A 19,571-nucleotide genomic window follows, 5' to 3' on the forward strand; every position below is an offset into this window, starting at 1 on the left:
ATGTTTTCATTTTAAATTGATATTTCATCCCTGCAATACCTTGAAGAGTACTAAAAACAATACTAAATGACATAATCAAAAATGAAATGCACAATTCAAAAAGCTAATATTAAAGCAAACATAACATTAACATAACAACTGTTCAAACGTAGAGAGCTAAAATTCAATTTGTTTGGACATCAGCAAGAAAATCATTCTAATATTTAAGTGCTATCTAAATCTTTATACGTAATCACAAGACACTATAATACCATAGCTATATTTGGCAAAAGACGTCATTCCTGACCACAATGAAATACTGCTTCAAGACTAGAATATACTACTTTAGGCAGAATTAATTATTCTTCAGTCCAACTATCACATTCACAGAGCATGTATTTCAGAGACACATGCACATAATTAACATACGACAGCTTTTCAATCCAGTGTGTAAAACTTATGATATGACCCAATTTCACAGAGTATGTATGTACTTCATATACTTTTAATGAGAGCCTTACTTCAGAATTTGCATTTCTGCAGGATTCTTATAGCAAAGCATTGGTCAGAAAGAAAAGATTCCTGGAAAAATATCATCTACCAATTTACAATAACATATGTAGAGGATTTGTCAGATAGACATCCCCAGTGAAATGAATATATAAAAATTCAAATGAGAGAGAATACATTTCCTTAATTTAAAATGCATTGGTGTGAAATGATGCAATAAAAACAATCTTACTTTAACTATTTTTGCTTAGTAAACTAATTCCTTTGAAAATACTAAGTCAAAATTAAGGAATCCTCTGGAATAACTAAATGAAGAGCTCCCTTACAAGCACTGCTTTGAGCATATCTAAATGAACCCTTACAAATGAAACACAAAGTATATACAACAATATAGCATGGAACACCAGAGAAAACACTGATGATAAAATTAATGCAAATGATTTCATTGTAATAATTCTCATCAGAAAAGACATTTCTGGTTCATTAAAGGAGCTACATGAGGTATGGACATGATGCTCAGCCGTAATAATATTACATGAACTCGCATACCATAAACCTGATGATGACATAAATGAAGTGTGGATGTTCTAAGACTAGTATTTTCTTAAAATTAAGAATGATTTGAAAGAATGCCCATCCACTGATTAATATACGAAACATTTATCATAGCTCACTACACGGCTCAGGTCTTGACATACTGTGTTTAATAAGCAGATTTAAATTATATTTACAAGGTTATATGAAAAGGTAGCAACTCAAAATGTATTTCCATTTACCACGGTTATTCCCAACTGTTATAAAACTTGAAGCAATTATGAATTATTAATTTAAGGTCACTTCAGAACAATGTAATTTAGTTGTTATGGAGGCAGGTAAGGAAAGTGCAACAAAAAAATAAAGAGCAATAAGAGAAACATGTTAGAAAGATGAATTTTTACTAAAAATGGAAGATTTCACAATGGGATTACACAGATCATTACTCAATGGATACATTTCCTTCCTCTCTCATTTACATGACACAAAAGAACCTTTCATAAACCTCATGGACATATGGTCACCAAACAAGGTGAATTAACAAACATCCCATAGGCTTCACAATAATAAATCACTTCATGAAGACAAGTAAATATCTACACTGAACTCGAATTGAAGTCACACGTAACTTGTACCCTACCACAGTTTTAATGAGCATCAAATTTTATGTAAAGTTAAAAACTGCTTCTACAGCATGTAAAATTACTAAAAAGGATGAAAATTTGAATGATAAAAACCCGTAAAGGATTACAAACTTCAACATCACTGCAACTGGTGGGCCTACAATTATGCATTCTTACACACATGATTATGATAATATACGTATTACCTACCTACGATGTCATAACAGACAAATAGTACAGTTCAGTTGTTTTAAATGAAATCAACTCAGCAGTAATATGGTATAAAAATATTAATACCCCATTCCAACATAAATTGTAATCTCTTGATAGAATGAGCATTAATTAAAAGAAAAGCATTGAGCAGAAATGAAGCAGTTAAAGTGAGATTGTTTACAAAACTCCTCCAAAAACGTTTCTATCACTTGAATCATAATTTTAAAGACTTCAATAAACTACAAAAACTGCAAACAAAGAATTGGCATTCATATTTTCAACATAAAGCAACAAATTTTAGCATGTTTTACCAAACCAACAAAATTACATAAGAATACACCACCTTTTATTACTGCTTTTGTCGGCTGCTGTTGGAATCTCATGCAATTTCTCGCTTGTTTCAATTTCTCTTGCTTCATAAGCATATTCCATTGCCTCATTTGTAACAAAATGGTCATCAGATCTATCACTTTCACTGAGATCTTTCAATTCAGCCAGTACATCATCAGAGGACTTGCTATACTGTGAGGAGTTGAAAAAATCCTCAGATTCATTTGCGAGATGATTATTTCCCTCTGAATCATCAGCGAGAAACAGCTTAAAGTCATCCTCTTCATTCTTGGATTTCTTTACATAACTAACAGGATGTTCAACACCGTGATCATCATCTCTTTCTGCTTTCCTTTTCCCAACAGATGAATTAAACTCATTCTCAATACCTGTAATCCATAAAAGTTACATGATAACGACCCTAGGCACATTGCAACAATAAGACATAAATCTTGAAAACTTAATGCTATAACTTATAACGCTGGTTCAATGAAAATGACAAAAAAAATTTCTACTTAATACAATTGAACCTTACAGTGAAATAGAAGGAATTACAAGTGCTGTGTAACCAAAAATTGTTCACTCTTTGTTTATGACAAAAAATAATAAACAGACCCTTGAGAGCTTTCAATTCACACCCAACATGCTACATTTAGATGTAATAGGGAGAGCTACAGAGCATGGTACATTCAATACATTTTTATGTTATTTCTATAGCAATCCTTGGCTCTTCTTGTACCCATTACCTCATACCCAAAGTGCAATGCTATTGCAACATCTATATTTATTGGTATATACCCTATTACGTTTATTGTTTCCCTATTACCACTTTACAGTAATGCTTTTCTGCATAATAAATCATTTGTCTGCATATATGAAGATAATTACAAAAATTCTTACTGGGTATACTACACATCAAAATGATGGGTAATATTTTCTTGACACGAGGAATTGAGATAGTTTTGTGGACTAAACATATCTTCACTCTTGACTTTTTAAATAGTTTTTAACTGATAATTGTTCACATTTTGCTCCCAATACAATGCTATTTGAAAATAGGATGGTTTTATATCTATTTCACTGTATATATATAAGTGCCAGAAAACAGAAGCAGGAGGAAATATTTGTTGGTTAATTCTTCATCATGTTGAAATGAAAAAAAACACTTAAGTTAACTTAAAAAACACTTAAAAAGGGTTCAGTAGTGCCAAATTTTATAAATAATGCAGCATCCAAAGGACTTCATTCATTTTCATCTACTTATATTAGGGTGTTCTTAATTTCTCAGATATTTATATATTGTTTACTATTCTCCAGGTAAAATACAAACGATAAGCCTCCATAAAACTGATTATTTGTCATAGCATAGTATGTAGTACAGCAAAATACACCACATACATCTCCACACATTTAACAAATATTTAATTTATTGGAAACAGAATCACTTGGTCCGGTCAGATCCATATCCAGTGCAATCACATCCTAAGTTTGGGGAACTGATTAGACTGACCATTTGTTTCCAAGCATTCTGGTACAATTAGCTTACTTCTCAGATAACAAAGGAAGTCATCACAAACAGATAAGACACTTTCACTAAAATTATCGGCACCAAAAACACTTTCCAACTAAGGTGAGAGTGACGCATAATAAAGGAAGTAAAAGACATGGTAGTTTTCGATACTACAGTAAACTCGATTATCAAGTTTTCTTTCACAGATGAATCACTGGAAGCCTCATTTGAGAAAGGGTGGTTATTAACTTCCGCAATATTCTGTGGTTTTAATTAAATGGATTTGCTGAATTTATTCACCATGCCATTAACATAAAAGAACTTGTAATGAAATCTGACAAGGAACATTAACTGCCAAGAATATTAATTTCTTTGCAATCAGTGCAAACACTGATCCAACACTTACCACTTTATTTATAATCTAGGCAATTTGAATTCACTGTTTAACTCGATACAATTTTATTCTTTACTCAAACGTTTAGAACATTATAGAAAAAATAGCCCGAGAGCTGTGGATTGGCAACCTAAGTGGTGGCCCACTACAGGGTTCGCCCGAAAACGTCAGGAGGGGGACCATTGATCGCCTCTTGCTCTATTAAACTCAAATTTTGTTCATAAATCAACCACTAATCGAGTGATTGCCACTGAAACAGAGCCTAAAAGGTTCAGTTTTCCATTTATATTCATTCTTTTTGTTATTTCTGCAACTTTTCACATTTCCCAAGACTATTCCAGGACAGCCACCACCATGTACCTCTTCATCGGCATTCTTATTTGAGTTGTGGGCAAATCAAAACTTTTCTAAATTTCATGACTGCTTAATCATTTCTCAAGGGCTTATTCTAGACATTAAACATGTCAAAACACCATTTCGCATTACAGAACTATATCTTGATATGCTTGGCAGGACACATCATTAAAATATGAAGGAGATAAATATGAAAATGTGTCAGGCATATGATCATATTACGTGTCCCTTTTAAGTAAGGTGAACTCATTACATTCTGAAAAGGCAAGGCACTGCACGAAACCCTCATCAACATGTAGCATTAATGAGTGACTATAAATGTACAATGTCTTTAAGAGACCCCAAAGGCCAGATAGTTGTATTTTTCGACTAAGTTTTGGCATGAAAGTTGCTTTCCAGTTCTAAGGTGTCCGAATTTTTGGAGCAAGAAAGATTTGGCTGGGCTTAAAATACACACTCCTCAATAATAACACAGGAATGGTTACAACCTACAATGCACACGATTCATACAGGTACCACTAGCGTTAGAAATGTTTTCATGACTTGGCTGGCACCATTTAGTATACAGGAACAGCATAAAATTTTTTTCGCAACTTGCATGATTCAACATCTAGCAAAATTTATCAACATGCGGTGATGATGCTCTTGATGTAAAAAAATGTGTAGTCATGGGTGCAACAGTTAGCATTGACTACCATGAGACGCTGAACCCAAGTCGGCCAAGGCATCAGTATTGCAAAAAAAGTATGTTTACTGGGAGATTATACAGGAATATGTTTCAACTTTCTGGCATACATAAAAAAAATTAAGAGGCCTTAGAACTTGATGGCACCTTGTATTTGTTCAAATACTGAATTTGCCAGCAAATTAAATACATAAAGAGAATGAAATTTTTTCTGCCCAAAATAAGGCTAAAATATATTCTAATGCAATGGTTATCAAAATAGAGAAATTAAATTAGTGTTTGAAGCTCCTGGTTCATATTAATATACTTTTCTAATAATTCAATTGCATTTTGTTTCTTGGCAAAAGAGTTTTTGCAAAAATCTTCCTTTATTTTTGGTCCTGTACAAATTATAAGTTGCTTGATCTAATTTTGCTTCATTCTGAAAGGAGCTTTCAGGTAAAATGAGTTCATACACTGACAGCTTAAGTTATGATTCATCCAATGCGCAAAAGTAATATGACTAGGTGAAAGCTGATGATATCATATATTTCATTCAGATCGGAATCATGCAACCCTAGATTTAAGCTAAGCACCCTTGGAATGTACACTAGCAGTAATTCTGCATTATTTGCTACAGTACAAGTTTGAGTAGAGCACTAACTGACTTAAAGGCAAGTCTGTTGCTTCACTTTCAAATATTGGAATGCTTTTCTGCATGAAACATTTTTTTCCATATTACCAAAGTTATTATGCTGAGATTTCATGGCAATATTTTGCTACAAATCAATGCATATTCTGCTAAGATACTGCATTCAATCCACGAGTAATTATGCAAAAAAATGCTCTTATTAAAAACTGCAGCCAGAAATTATAGCACCAGGAGATATAATAGGAACTGTAAAAATGCTATATGACATAATATATTAGCAGATTTGTCACAGCAAATAGGCAGATATTTCCAGTGAAGTTACCATACTATGAGAAATGACACCTTGGTTTTATTTACAGGCTAATTTACTTGAACAGCAATCAGTTAAGCTCAACTACTAGAGATGTTTGTTTCTTTACATTTACTTTTGAAATCAATGCATATAAGGCAACAGAATTTCACAGTGTACGACCTGAATTTTACTTTGATGCTGGAACATAATTACACAACACAGGGATCAACAATTAAGTGACTTAGAGATGATAACATAAAATTCCCAAAAAATAAATTCCACTAATTTTTATGACAGCTGTCTAATCTTAATATGTTGGCATACATATTTTTCATACACCTAGAGAACTAACATGACAATTTAGAAACATATTGACAGCTTAAATTAGAGTCCCCCATTAATTTGTATGCATACTCACAAAAAATGACCCAAACACACAATACTACATTAGCAATTACAATATTTGACTCCCAAATGTGTTAAATCAAATCTGACCTTGATACTCGGATTCATCTTTTGCACGTGTTGATTCTTTTTTACGGCTCTGCCTTTTCCTCCACTGAGTACCAGAGGCAGTGCTGCTCCCAGGACTGGCAACTGTAATGGTTTTACTTGGCGAATTTGATGAAAGCGAGCGCCTCCCGGAAACCAACCTTAAAGACCTTAGGTAGGGAGAATTAGCATCTACTGCATGAGACTTGGAGCATTCCTAAAAAAGGAAACAAAAATCAATGAAAATTAATGGGTAGTACATACATATTTATTAACTCGACTTAACGTATTTATTCTAAGCCTACTAGAATCATATTTGGGTACTAACCCCCTCTGATATAGCATTTTCACTTTTTATGATGGCTGCCTCAGGATTAACACTATCATTTTCATTGGTTGCTTTTACGTCAGTTGATTTTGGCAGGTCAGCTTCAGCAGTCTCCACTTTTTTTACCTTATTTCCCCCCGTGGTCCCATTTGTAACATTTTTGCTCAATGACATGTTAATCCTGAGTACTTTAAGTTCGGGGGTTAAGGTCGATGATGCCACACTTTTATTCGGCGAATCATGCTTACATCGTACTCTTCCAGACTTTCTCTGAGGAGTGGAAGACCTACTCTGTGGTGTTCCAGCCCTTTGCTTCTTTGATTCCACTTCTTCTTCTTTGGTTAATTTAACGGCAGAAATCGTCTCAGCTTCGGCAACAGTGTCTTGAATGGCATTTATTTCCTTCACTTGCTTAGTAGGATTTTCGTGAATATCAACAGTCTCTGATTTGCTGAGTACGACTGCTTCTGGTTCGGAGCCATTTGCTACCGGCGTCTCTTGATATCCCTCCTCGGTCTCCTGGCTCTCTTCTTTACCATTCTCCAAAATAACCGATTGATGGTTTGCGGCTATGGATTCTGAAGCTTCAGCTGCAGCGACAGACATTCTTGGTATCCTACTTTTATCCGTGCTCAGGTCTGCAATGGAAGAGCTATAGGCCTAGGAAATTAGAGCATAAAAACAGGGCTAAAGAAATATAAACAATAATGTTTACATACCAATGCTATATGAGATAAGTTTTTCAGACCTTGATAATAACGCCTTTGCCATGAGATGATTTACGGGATAAGGTCCCACTCAACTTCATGTGTCTAGAACAATGAAATGCAAAACCACCAGTAAAAACGAAATCGTCCGGTAGATTGATAATCAAGTTCACCCACCGACACATTTGACAATTATTAATATTATTACCTTTTTGGTGGCGGGCTTTGTTCGGATATACCAGGAAATGACATCCTTCCCATTCCGCTATACATAGGCCTATGCAGCAAAACCTTCGGCTGGAGATGTGATTTACCTCTGTTGTTGACATTCTTTGACTTCGGCGTTTTCCCCATGCTGAGAAATGTCAAGCGTATTCCTAGAGTACAGATTCCTAACAATATCCTCCAACTTTATGGGGAAATTAACTAATGTGTGAAACGAATTTAACTCGATGCGGCTTATTTCCTCAAATTAGTGTGGTCACGTTAAGGCTTTGCATTCCGATTGAAAAAATTATCTCATACTCTCTACATCTACAACATGGATACGAACTTGACATGGACATGCGAAAGAAACGTTACCTTAAATAGGTATCTGGAAAATATTCTCACCGGCACTTTGATTCTCTTGGTCAAAGATGGCTGTTTACTAATTCGGTAGATGGATGCTCCCGCGATTTTCACTTGTTTATCATATATAGCGTCTACCCTCCCAAATAAGGGGAATGAACTAACCAATCAAAATGCATGGAAATTTAAAATCTTACCTTGTATTAATACACTCTATTATTTAACATCTTTATTGTTTAACATAAAGGTTTAAATTGCTATTAAATAAAAATTGTGTCTTTAAATAAAATAATGCATAATATATGTCTTCCTCAAGGCCTTTAGTTCTATTACTGGGCAGTTTTGTAAAGGTAATGAGAGAACAGGATGAGGTACTATATTCAGTTGCGCCCTGGCGACAATGAAATAAAGTTTAAATTGAAAACTAGAATAATGTTCGATTGACGTTACGCATGCTTTTGTCATCGAAGTAGCTTATGATAATTCCCGATAGATATAAGTTTTTAACTCTTTCAGATTATTTTCGTAAGAGAAAATGTTTTTAATCCATAAATGAAGATCGGGTGTTGTATACGGTTGGCTTGCATCGTTTATATAGTTTGGCGCCAGTTGTTGAAACGACGGTTAGGATCGGGAAGAAGCTACGAGAAAGTTTGTTGTGGTGTCTAATGTTTTTCCGTGGTTAGTTACGAGCGGGTATGGGTTATTGCTTTTATAGTTGCATTAATTTATGTTTGTAGTTTAATTTTGGCATAAGATGTGAAAGTTAATATATGATGTAAAAATCTTTGCAGGCATATGCCCTTGTTGCGATGGCACCACACGGTCAAATATTTGTAATAAGAAAAACAGGAGAAGATGGGTCGTGCTTTCCCCTTTTGAGTAGGACATGTAGAATTGGGAAAGGTTATATTTGTGACATTAGGGTCCAGCGCGATCGTGTTTTGGAAGAACAGTGTCTAATTGAAGTTGGAGCGGATTCACAGGTAACAACACCTTTCCAAAGCTTTGCTTTCTTATTTTCTTGTGTTGACATTTTTTGCTGCTCCCGGAAAGTATCCATTTATTCCTCATTATCAATTTATTCCATCGAAAGTAGTGAGCGATACACTTAAGTTTAGTCGTATGTTGATCAAATTTTGTTTTCACTGGTCATCTTGTTATCCCAAGGGACTCCTGCGAATCTTTCATTTTGGTAAGGAATGCAAGCAATACAGGGTAACCCAAAGGCGTGACCTAATAATTTTCGCTGTTTTTTATTCTGAATATATTTAGAAAACCTTGTACTTGTTCTCCCCCTGGACCTACCTCGCGTTTAAAATCGTTATGATTACTATGTGCTCGTGTTCCTCTGTATACTCCACCTTTTAGGGTAGTCGGGGGCACTCGCGTCGCATTTGGCAACTTCAATATCCATTGTCTATTAATTAAATTAATTTTAGGGGTTGTGGTTCCAACAGCCTTTTGATTTGGTAATATAGCCCCGTAATTCTTACATCTCATCTTATTTCCCTTCCCTTTCAATAAAGGCACAATCATTGTATTCTAGCAATTAACCAGAGCGACTAAAGTTTGGAAGTTAATCAACCAATTCATACTGATCATCAATGTAAATCGTGCGAACTCATTCACGCTTTGCTAAATGTACCATCTGTGTGTCTAGTTTCCTAATGTTTTCAAAATTCTTACGACTGTTACGAACTCATTTCCGCTAATGTTTCCTTGCACTAGCTGTCACCGCTTAATGCATTTGCCTCGCATTCATACTCGTCACCTCAGAACAAATAATCAAGACATACACTACAGCAGTCGCTAAATCCATGTATGCCTCAGGATATCTACTATCTTAGTGTATTGGATTCAACACTGCCCCGCCCCTTGTTTAATCTCGTTTTGATTATTTCTTCGATACCTTTTTTTCTTTTGAACTCGTTTGTCCCGCCATTAATTTCTATTTTTATTTTCTTCCGCTATATATTTTTTGGGGTGACTTCATTGTTTTTCTCGCTGTATACATCATATTCTGCGAGTGTCGTCCCCTGCTGCAGTCCTTCTGTTATATGTCTCTTTTTTTGCATTCACTTTAACTCAAGTAATGGATGATGACCTAACACCCCCCACCACACCCCCCTGCGGTGTTTTGCGGGGTATTGCGTAGATAGATGTTTCCACTCACTGCATTGCCATAATCTACTCTTTCATGCTTTTAGAAGAATCGCTTATGCCTTTGTTTTCAATATATTTGTCCCATTGCTCCTCAATCTAGCACAGTATTCTTTCAGAATCCATTCATATTATCTTCCAAAATATTTATCTTACAGCTTTTCCGCTTGTATTTTTCACTTTTCCTTGTGATATACTCTTCCTTTCTGCCCACTTTTGAAACTATTAAGTAATGAATGGTCTGTCCCTTATTGAGATTCTTCCAGTGGCATTATGCTCCCTTAATGCTCTAGTTGTATCATTGTTTCCATCAAATTATTAATGCCTGTAGAGCAACTCTTCGTTATGTGTACCAATAAATGGATCCATGCTAAACCGTGTATGTATTTGAGATAAATTTATTTTTTCATTCACAAGTCGTCAAATACAATTCACTCGCAATGTACCAAATGGCCCTACTAATGTTTTCAAAATCATACCATTAAACTTCGATCCGACCAATCATGACTGCCAACATTATTTATGCACAATGGTCATCTATTTAATAGTGTATTCACCCAATTTTCCCATTCATCTTTCCATCCATTAGTAATTACGATTTACAATAAAAAATCTCTTTCCACATATTCTTCCTTCTTATATTATTCATTCAGTAAACCAGTGAAGTGCCTTTCTTTCTCGTATATTTCTGGATTCCTCCCCATTCCCTCTAATTATTTGCGGTTAACATACCCTAAGTACCCCCATATTTAATCAGCAAAAGAAATTTATCCTCACATACTCAATTTACATTATGTAAAAATCATGGGGGTAGGAGTGCAACTTCTATTCTAAACTCTTCTATATTTTTTGTAAAAAAGTTGAAATTTTATGTTTATATCTTACACCCTACTATCTTCTTAGGTATTAGCTAAAAGGTACGAAAAGAAGATTTTATTCCATTGACCTGGTGATTGAGAGGCAGAACCTACATGAACTTCATCACCAAGTCAGGTTCTTTAATCCCAGTCAAATGACCACAAAAAAATCCCTAAAAATTTTTAAACAGCATGATAGGAACCACCAGAAATTAGTCTCTGGTGATTAGTTTCCAATGCCATAAAATCTGCCTGGGAGGTCATTAGGTGTAGCACCAAATCGTTTGAAGATAATACTATTCCCAATTAAACTAATTTCAATGGCCCTACCATTATGGATCCTTGAAAATTGCCAAAAAACTGGTCTTCAGGGTTTGATGATGTATGCCTATCTATCGTAAGGGCAGTTAGTAGTTTTATATGTGGTCCTTTTGCAGTCATAATAAATGCATCCTTCTATGAAGGATACATCTCTGCCTACATCAAGATAACTCATGTTACTAAATAATAATATAATCTATTAACTTGTCCAGCAGACACAGTGTACAGTATTGAGAATACATTACCTGTGTAGAGGACACATTAATGTGTAATAGATCACATTATTCCCAAATAGAAATACTAGTACAATTATGACAGGAAACTAACATGCACTTTAAGTTGTACATAAATATTCATTTAAATTAATTTACTATACATTATAATAGCAATCGTCAACCAGATATGCAAGTAGATTCTTCCTGTGAAATATTGTCTCATTTTTTAAATGGTTAGGCAAATTGTTCAGTAATTTTAACAAGAAAAAGGTCCCCTTTCTGTCTCAAACAACTCTTGCCCAATTTCAATTCTCTGTAGTTTTTCACAAAAATTTCAATCATCTCTGCCGTGGTAATGTGCTGTGGACATGTCAATCTAACAAAAAGACAATTTGCTTCAAAATGAGGCCTTTTAGGCTATGTTGAAACTTCTTTCCTATTCTCTTGACAGTCATATTTTCAAAACATAATGTACTAACTCTACCCGTATTATTCTTTTTAAACTGCTTTATTCATCAAACTGAATTCTCAAATTTTACCCACCTATCATCAAATGTATTTCTGTTATACTTGCAATAGTGGCAATCTTCATGCCAATCACTGCTCCTTATCCCTAACACAGAAAGATGCTCACTTGACAGCTCCATTGATATACAATAAAATTTAATCAATCGTAACACTCCCAAGCTTCCAGAAAACTGAAAGCGCTCTTTGCTAAGAAAAAAATGTTGCATTGATGAGTTTCTTGAAAAGAGTTATCATTGCTGCAAATTTAAAATTATTGATGCGATATGCAAGTATGCTCCATCTGCAATTATGTATAGCAGTGTGTTTGTTTCCTCTCATTTTCATGGGTATATGTTTGATCTGCATTCCATTAACCACTTAATTAATGTGGACGATTTCTATGATACTAACTTAAAATTAGCCAACTGAAGTAGAAGTTATTATTATTATAATAACATATATGCCATCATTTGCACTCCACTGTGGACTCTTACCCCCCATTACTTACTTAAAAGCAGGACTGGGTAAATCAACTGGATAGTAATTTTAATTGGGTCAATATATTGAATGCTTTCTTATATCAAGAATGATTTGCATCAAGGTTACATAGTAATGACAATATTTGTAGAAATTGGTTAATAGCAATAATGTAAAGAAGTGAATGCAAAAATATACTGTTTTAGCATTCTTTTAAAAACATAAGATTCCAGGAAGTTTTAGATGCCTTAGTATTTTTAACTATATGAAAATAGAGAATATGGACTGCATTAACATGAAACTTGATATTTTTGTGCATGTAGTAGTATATTTACTGTCAATACCAAGATGCTCAAATAAAAGCATTCTGTAATCTCTTATTTACATAATCTTAGTCCTGGTCATCAGTTCCCTCCATTTTGTCAATGCTTCTTTTATCTTAACATTCAAAATGTATAACATATTCATGAGAAATTATTTTTATATCTATTATATCCTCTGCAAACCATACCAGCAGTTAGATAGTATATGTTGTGTAAATGGCATGTCTGTGATGAGTTATCTCTTTAACAAGTTTTTGCAGAGAATCTACATGTCATGGTATCTATTATGAAGAGTTGTTGCATCTACTTTAACTTAAATTTTGTTGTTGAATGATTTCCAAGAATTTAATAGGTTGTTAATATCTCCGCAATGAAAATTACATGCTTTTTTCCCCCTCTATCTTCTTAATTTCAGGCCAGGATAAAAAATTTCACAGAGGAGTGCTATACACTTGTTGATGGTGTTCAACTGTCAACAGAATGGGTAGAATTAAAACATATGGATAAAATTGTCATTGGAGGTCGATCCTTTCGCTGGGAATATTGTAAAGGAAGCAAGTTTTACGGGTATGTACTGGCATGATTCATAATGCTGTTTGTTCTCATATTTCTTCATTGTTTTAAATATAGTCTTCCCTTTTCCCACTATCCTTTTACATCTCTTATCTAGAATAAGATTCACTCTTTTTAAGTGGTTTCACTGTCACACATTCTTTTTGCAGTTTTCTATATTCCTGAGTAACATCATTTCTTCACTGAATGCCTTAAGCATTTTTTTGTAGATAATAGTAGGTTCTTGGATTTTCAAAATTTATTAATGACTGCTCATTTTTGTACTTTTTATGTTATTACTTTTCTATCAGTACTCCATCTATCGGGTTGTATAAATATTAATGATTTGTACTGAGAGAATGGTAGTAGCCTTGAATGAAAAATATGTAGACTAAATCACCTGGTTTGAACACGTAATATCCCTGCAAATTTATCATTACTGTTCCTCAAAATATGTATGCGGTGGCTTAGTGCCTGAAAAACCTGTGGGATGTGCTTCCGTTCTGTCTCTCCCATTCAATGTATTTAATTAACCCATACTCGATCTTTAAACCAAAACTGAGTGACCTTTTCAGAAGCTCTGGTCCAAACAACCTGAGAGGTAGTGGCAGAACATGGAGTACTTTTTGGCTATATAGCTGGAATGCCCTAAGAAAATTTACTCTATTTAAAAGGAGTCTGATGCTTCTTTTTAAAATTAAAATGGTTCTCAGTAGAATCATGAGCATATTTTATAAAATGCCACATTTTAATTATGGTTTCATTTGCTTACCTATTTTATAAATTGAAAAAAGTGAGTAATTGCCAAAATGCTTTGGAAAAACTTGTGCTTAGTTTTTATGACTGTCTTGACATTTTACAGTCTGTTTGACAGTCAGGTCCCTAAATTTCTTGTTGAAGTCTCACCTAAAAGTGTAGTGCAGAGCTAGCATTATCTCATCATGTCAGCTTAATGTAGGCATGTTGTATGTATAAAGGCATGCATGTGATCTTTGAATTGTCAGTGGCTCCAGCACATTGCATTTCATATAACTGTGTGATGAATGTCGTTCATTCATGATGATTTTGTTCAGCTCAAAAGTTAGGGCCCTCTGTGAATTGTCCCAAATATTCAAACATTTGGTGTGTCCTAGGTAGGCCAACTATGTTGGAGTTAAAACACAATTAATAGCTGAAGTGTTAATTATATTGAGCTATTTTGTCAACTGAGGGCTGATGACTTTCTGCTGTAAACAGCCTGAAACTACCTACTTTTTCTAGACTGGGTCTGCAGGTGTTCAATCTTAGGCTAAACTACTCATATTAGACACTTTCAGAACCAAGCTACCTGCAATGTGATGTCAGGTCATTGAGTAGAATGTGTTGCCATATTTAAGGGACTGAATTAGGTAGAATATGAACTTAAAATGTCGAGGACAGGTAAATTAGATAATACAAAGTGAGAGATGGAATGAGGGAATGCAGATGTTTTAGGTCTCTGAGAAGTGAGATCGAAGGATAGCAGGGATTATTGGGGTGATGGTTATAGAGTAATATACGGCAAAGGGGATGAGAGGTTGCTTTAAAATTGAATAAAAAGGTAGGAAAAAGTGTAGCTAACATGGAGAAAGCATCGGATAGAATATTATTAGTAGAAAAAAAAGCAGAAACCACTTGGTCATTGTTCAGGTATACATGCCACCAAGTAATCATAAGGAAGAAGAAATCAATAGGGTATACAAACTGTTAGAGAATATAATAGGCTGTGTTCCTGCAGGGAAACATTTGATGATGATGGGGGATTAGTATGCGACGGTAGGCGAAGGAAGAGATGGTGATTAGGTGGGGGGGTTATGGTTTAGGTACTAGGAATGACAACGAGGAGAAATCCAATGAGTTCTGTTGGAGACACGGGCTGATCATATCCAGCGCTTGGTTAAGACATCAGAAATGGCATAGGTACACTTGGCAAATGCAAGGTGACTCAGAAAGGTATCAGTCAGATTACATGGGAAGGTCCAGAAGTACCCGGCCTGACCTAGAGATGGTGGTAGTTGTTTGAAAAATATCACTGTATTAGAAAGCATGCAATCTATGAAGCATATGTTTCAAGTTTGAAGATGTTGCGTTGGTTAGTTTTTGTTTGGCAGCCGTCATTAGTGAACGTCTTCAGTGAATTTGTGAAAATGGAGAAAATTGGCCATTGTTATGTGGTACAATACTTTTATTTGAAAGGCCTCAGCCCAACCAATATAAAAGTGGAACTGGATTCTACTCTGAGTGAGTTTGCTCCTTTGTCTACAACAGTGAAGTATTGGGTAGCTTAGTTTAAACAAGGCTGTAAGAGCTGTCTAGACGAGCATTGCATTGGTCGACCAAATGAAGTGACGACTCCAGAAACGGTGAAGAAAATCCACTAAGTGATACTGGATGATAATCGACTGAAAGTGCACGAGCTAGCAGACATGGTTGGCATTTCAAAAAGTGCGTTGGTAAATTGCATATTAACTAAAAATGTTGACATAAGAAAGTTATGTGCAAGACGGGTGCCGCGTTTGCTCGCACGCGAGCAAAACCAGTGTCGTGAAGATGTTTCAATTGAGTTTTTAGCAAAGTTTCAAAGCAACAAAGCAGAATTTTTGCACCGTTTCATTACCATGGATGAAACATGAGTCCATTACTTCACACCCGAGATAAAAGAAGAATCAAAACAATGGATTCATTTGGGAGAACCGGCTACAAAGATGGCAAAGACTGTTCCATCTGCAGGCAAGGTCATGGCGTCGGTTTTTTGGGATGCGCATGGGATAATTTTCATTGACAATCTTGAAGAAGAAAAAACCATCAAAGGAGAGTATTATTCGATCTTATTGCAACTTTTGAGTGGAGATATCAAGCAAAAGCAGCTGCATTTGGATAAGAAGAAAATGTTGTTTCATCAAAACAATGCACCAGCTCACAAGTCAGTCATTGCAATGGCCAGAATTCATGAATTAAAGTTTGAATTGCTACCTCTTGGACCCTATTCATCAGATTTAGCCCCCTTGGATTATTTTCTGTTCGCAAACTTGAAAAAATGGCTCGGTGGTCAAAGGTTTTCCAACCGCGAAGAAGTGACGTCGGCAGTTAATGGCTATTTCGAGGAGTAAGGCAGTTCTTATTTTAAAAAGGGTATCGAACTTATTGAACATCGGTGGGAAAAGTGCATAGAGCTGAAAGGAGATTATGTTGAAAAATAAGTACATTTTTTCCCCAAAATTTTTGTTTTCTTTGTGGGGTCAGGTACTTTTGGGATTACCCTCATATATTATGGTTAGGCACAGTTTTAGGAGCAGCATGATCAATTCACTCAGTTTCCTGGGAGTGGATGAGGGCCCTGATCACAATTTAGGAGTCTTGATTTAAGAGACATGGGAAGAACTAGAGATAGGAGTGAATGTCAGTGGATAATTCGTAAAATGAGGTTTGCTCTGATGATCTAGCTTTAGTTTTTCAGACAGCCAAGGGATTGCAAGTATTGCTGAGTACTTTGGTAATTCAATGCGATAGTTATGGGGTGAGAATAAATGTACATAAAATGAAGGTTATGTGGTTTACCAGAAATAGAGGCTCTATTTTAAGAGGGCAAAACTAGAGCAGGTGGAACAGTTTTCATATCTCTGAAATGTTTTGGACCCACACGGTCAATTGCATCAGGCAATGAAGCTTTCACAAGGCGTAGAGAATCGATGATAGGGACATTGAGTAAGGATGTTAAGAAAAGGCTTGTTAAAACTTGATATGGAGCATGGTTAAGTTTAATGTAGAAGCATGGTCATTGAAACAAGACGATAGGTGTGGCTTTTGAAATGTGGGTATAAAGGAGGTGAAGTGGACAGAAAGGAAAACAAATGAGAAAGTGCCAGGAATGGGGGAGGAAGAGAGGAGGTTGTGGGCAGAAATCATGAGGAAAAGGAAAAACGGATGCAAAGCATATTGATTGGCAGTGGGATGTATACTCTGTCCTATAAATATGCTAACTTGGACCATAAAAACTTTATTCCCTTTAAAGCACCCTTGGAAGTCCATAGCAGTCAGGCTATTTAGTTTTCTCGTCGTTTCTTACTTAATATCCACATCTTCCCAGTAATATCCCCTCATCACATTTTTGCATACTGGGAATAGGAAAAAGTCACTGAGGGCGAAATCCGGCGAATGAGGATGATCAAAGATAGTGATTGAATTTTTTGCTAGTAACTGGCAAACAATCAATGCTGAATGTGCATTTGAATTGTCAGGGTGAAGGATCCATCCAATATCTGTGGTTAAAATAGCTGTAATAACTGTTAATTTTCTTAAATTCAGTTCATCAGCTACCATTCATACAGTTTTTTGATGATCGGTAAGGACTTGAGGCTGCACATAATCAATGTTGTCGTCAACTAAGGTGGTTGAAGGTCGTTCCGGCCTTGCATCATCTGTGGCATCTTGTTGGCCATCTTTAAATGCTAAATCCCCTTGAAAATTGATGTTTTCTTCAGAGCATTATCACCGTGAACAGCCGCCAAAATTTCAGTATTTTTTTGATAACTTTTACTACCCTTCACCAAAAATCTTGATGTTGATTCATTGCGCCGTGATTTTGTCAATTCCATTTTTGGCAAACAGTAAAAACAAGGACAACAGAAAATAACATAACTAGTTGGTACCATACGCACAGCTTGATGATCTGCCAAGCACAGACAGCTGATTGGGTCTCTGGCAACTAGCACCAGTAGTGGGTGGGGCTATAGTCCATGTCATGGCTGCCAGATTGCACGAGGTCCCACATTAATTGCACAGGCCACGTAGAAGATCACGATAGAGGGAAGAATGTTATGCTAACAAGACAGGAGCAGGATAAGGATATTGGATGAAATAGAGGGTGGAAGTATACAGAGAGAAGAGGGGCTTGTAAAGTAAGATGTTGGGTTGTGCCTACTTCGTTAGTGAAGAGAATTAGATGGTAGTAGGCGTCCAACCTACCTTAACCGGTAGATTACCTAGTAATAATACTTTAAGGGATGTAGAAATTTCAAAGTGTAACGTTGATTCGTTTTGACGGGGATTTGAACCCAGATCACTTGATGCCCAGCCAAGTGCTTAGCCAGTTAAGCTACAGAGGCATCCAAATTCAAGTCCTGGTCAAGGGAAATGATGTTTATAGTTTGAAATTTCTTCATTGTAATGCATATTAGTAGATGACTCCGTTGAAAGTTACTGTTGTGGAATCTCTAAAATCCATTCTAAAAAGAAAGACTCGTACTTTTCCATAGATTTTATTATACGGTGCAACGCGTTTCACCGACTTGCGGCATCATCAGGTACAAATTTGCAAAACAGACAGAGCAAGAATATATACCCTCAGGACAGAGTGGGGGCGGGGAGAGTTGGAAGGATTTGAGAGGGGTGGGGGCTCGCAGGTGCGTTGATGGATTGTTTTGACCATTTCCAGGCTAGTTTCTCGGAGAGGAGTGGGGAGGGGTATGGGAACAATTGCTCATAACAAAGTGTCGTGTTGGGGTTGACCAAGTGCCTTCTTATCTCTAATTGCTAGAGAGCGTCCATTTTTAATCCTTTTGGGAGTGTGTGTAATATCTCTGGGACAAAGTCACTGCTGTGGTTGAATTCTAGTAAATGCTTGGTGAAGAGAGAGTTGTTATTCTGATTTTTGTGACACCTTGCATGTTCCTTGACTCATAACTTGATATTCCTGCCGGTCTGACCGACATAAACGCTGTTGCAATCCTCGCATTTCAGTTTATAAATGCCTGATTTGAGAAGGCTATCCTGGGTGTCTTTACCATTGGCTAGAAGTTTGGAGAGGGTTATGGGTGGGTAGAAGGCTGCTTTGAGTGAGGTGGGTAGGCAGTTGGAAATCCTATATGAAAGATCTCCCAGAAATTGGATCGAGCACCACTTAAAATCTTTAGATACTGCGGGCTGTGATACGAAAATGCTTTGTATGGCCATTGCTTTTTGTTTTTTCCGTAGTAATGTGTCAACT

The 19,571-nt window shown here is 35.9% G+C and overlaps 1 protein-coding gene across 2 annotated transcripts; it reads right to left on the reverse strand.

Moving 5' to 3' along the window:
* Nucleotides 1-1,407: 1,407 nt before the first annotated feature.
* Nucleotides 1,408-8,260, reverse strand: LOC139691312 (golgin subfamily A member 5-like). 2 transcript variants are annotated; one of them, XM_071589076.1, is made up of 6 exons: nucleotides 8,165-8,260; nucleotides 7,791-7,937; nucleotides 7,624-7,687; nucleotides 6,876-7,535; nucleotides 6,551-6,764; nucleotides 1,408-2,578 (listed from the first exon to the last, which is right to left on the reverse strand). In XM_071589076.1, exons 2-6 carry the CDS (start codon nucleotides 7,934-7,936, stop codon nucleotides 2,184-2,186), a joined length of 1,479 nt encoding a protein of 492 aa, XP_071445177.1. In that variant the 5' UTR covers nucleotide 7,937; nucleotides 8,165-8,260; the 3' UTR covers nucleotides 1,408-2,183. The 2 variants fall into 2 exon arrangements, with proteins under 2 accessions (XP_071445177.1, XP_071445178.1); XM_071589077.1 differs by having other exon boundaries at nucleotides 6,876-7,513; nucleotides 7,595-7,687.
* Between the last annotated feature and the right edge of the window lie 11,311 nt (nucleotides 8,261-19,571).

This window comes from Hetaerina americana, unplaced genomic scaffold (genome assembly GCF_022747635.1).
Source record: "Hetaerina americana unplaced genomic scaffold, ioHetAmer1.1.p SCAF_32, whole genome shotgun sequence".
NCBI classification, from domain to species: domain Eukaryota; kingdom Metazoa; phylum Arthropoda; class Insecta; order Odonata; family Calopterygidae; genus Hetaerina; species Hetaerina americana.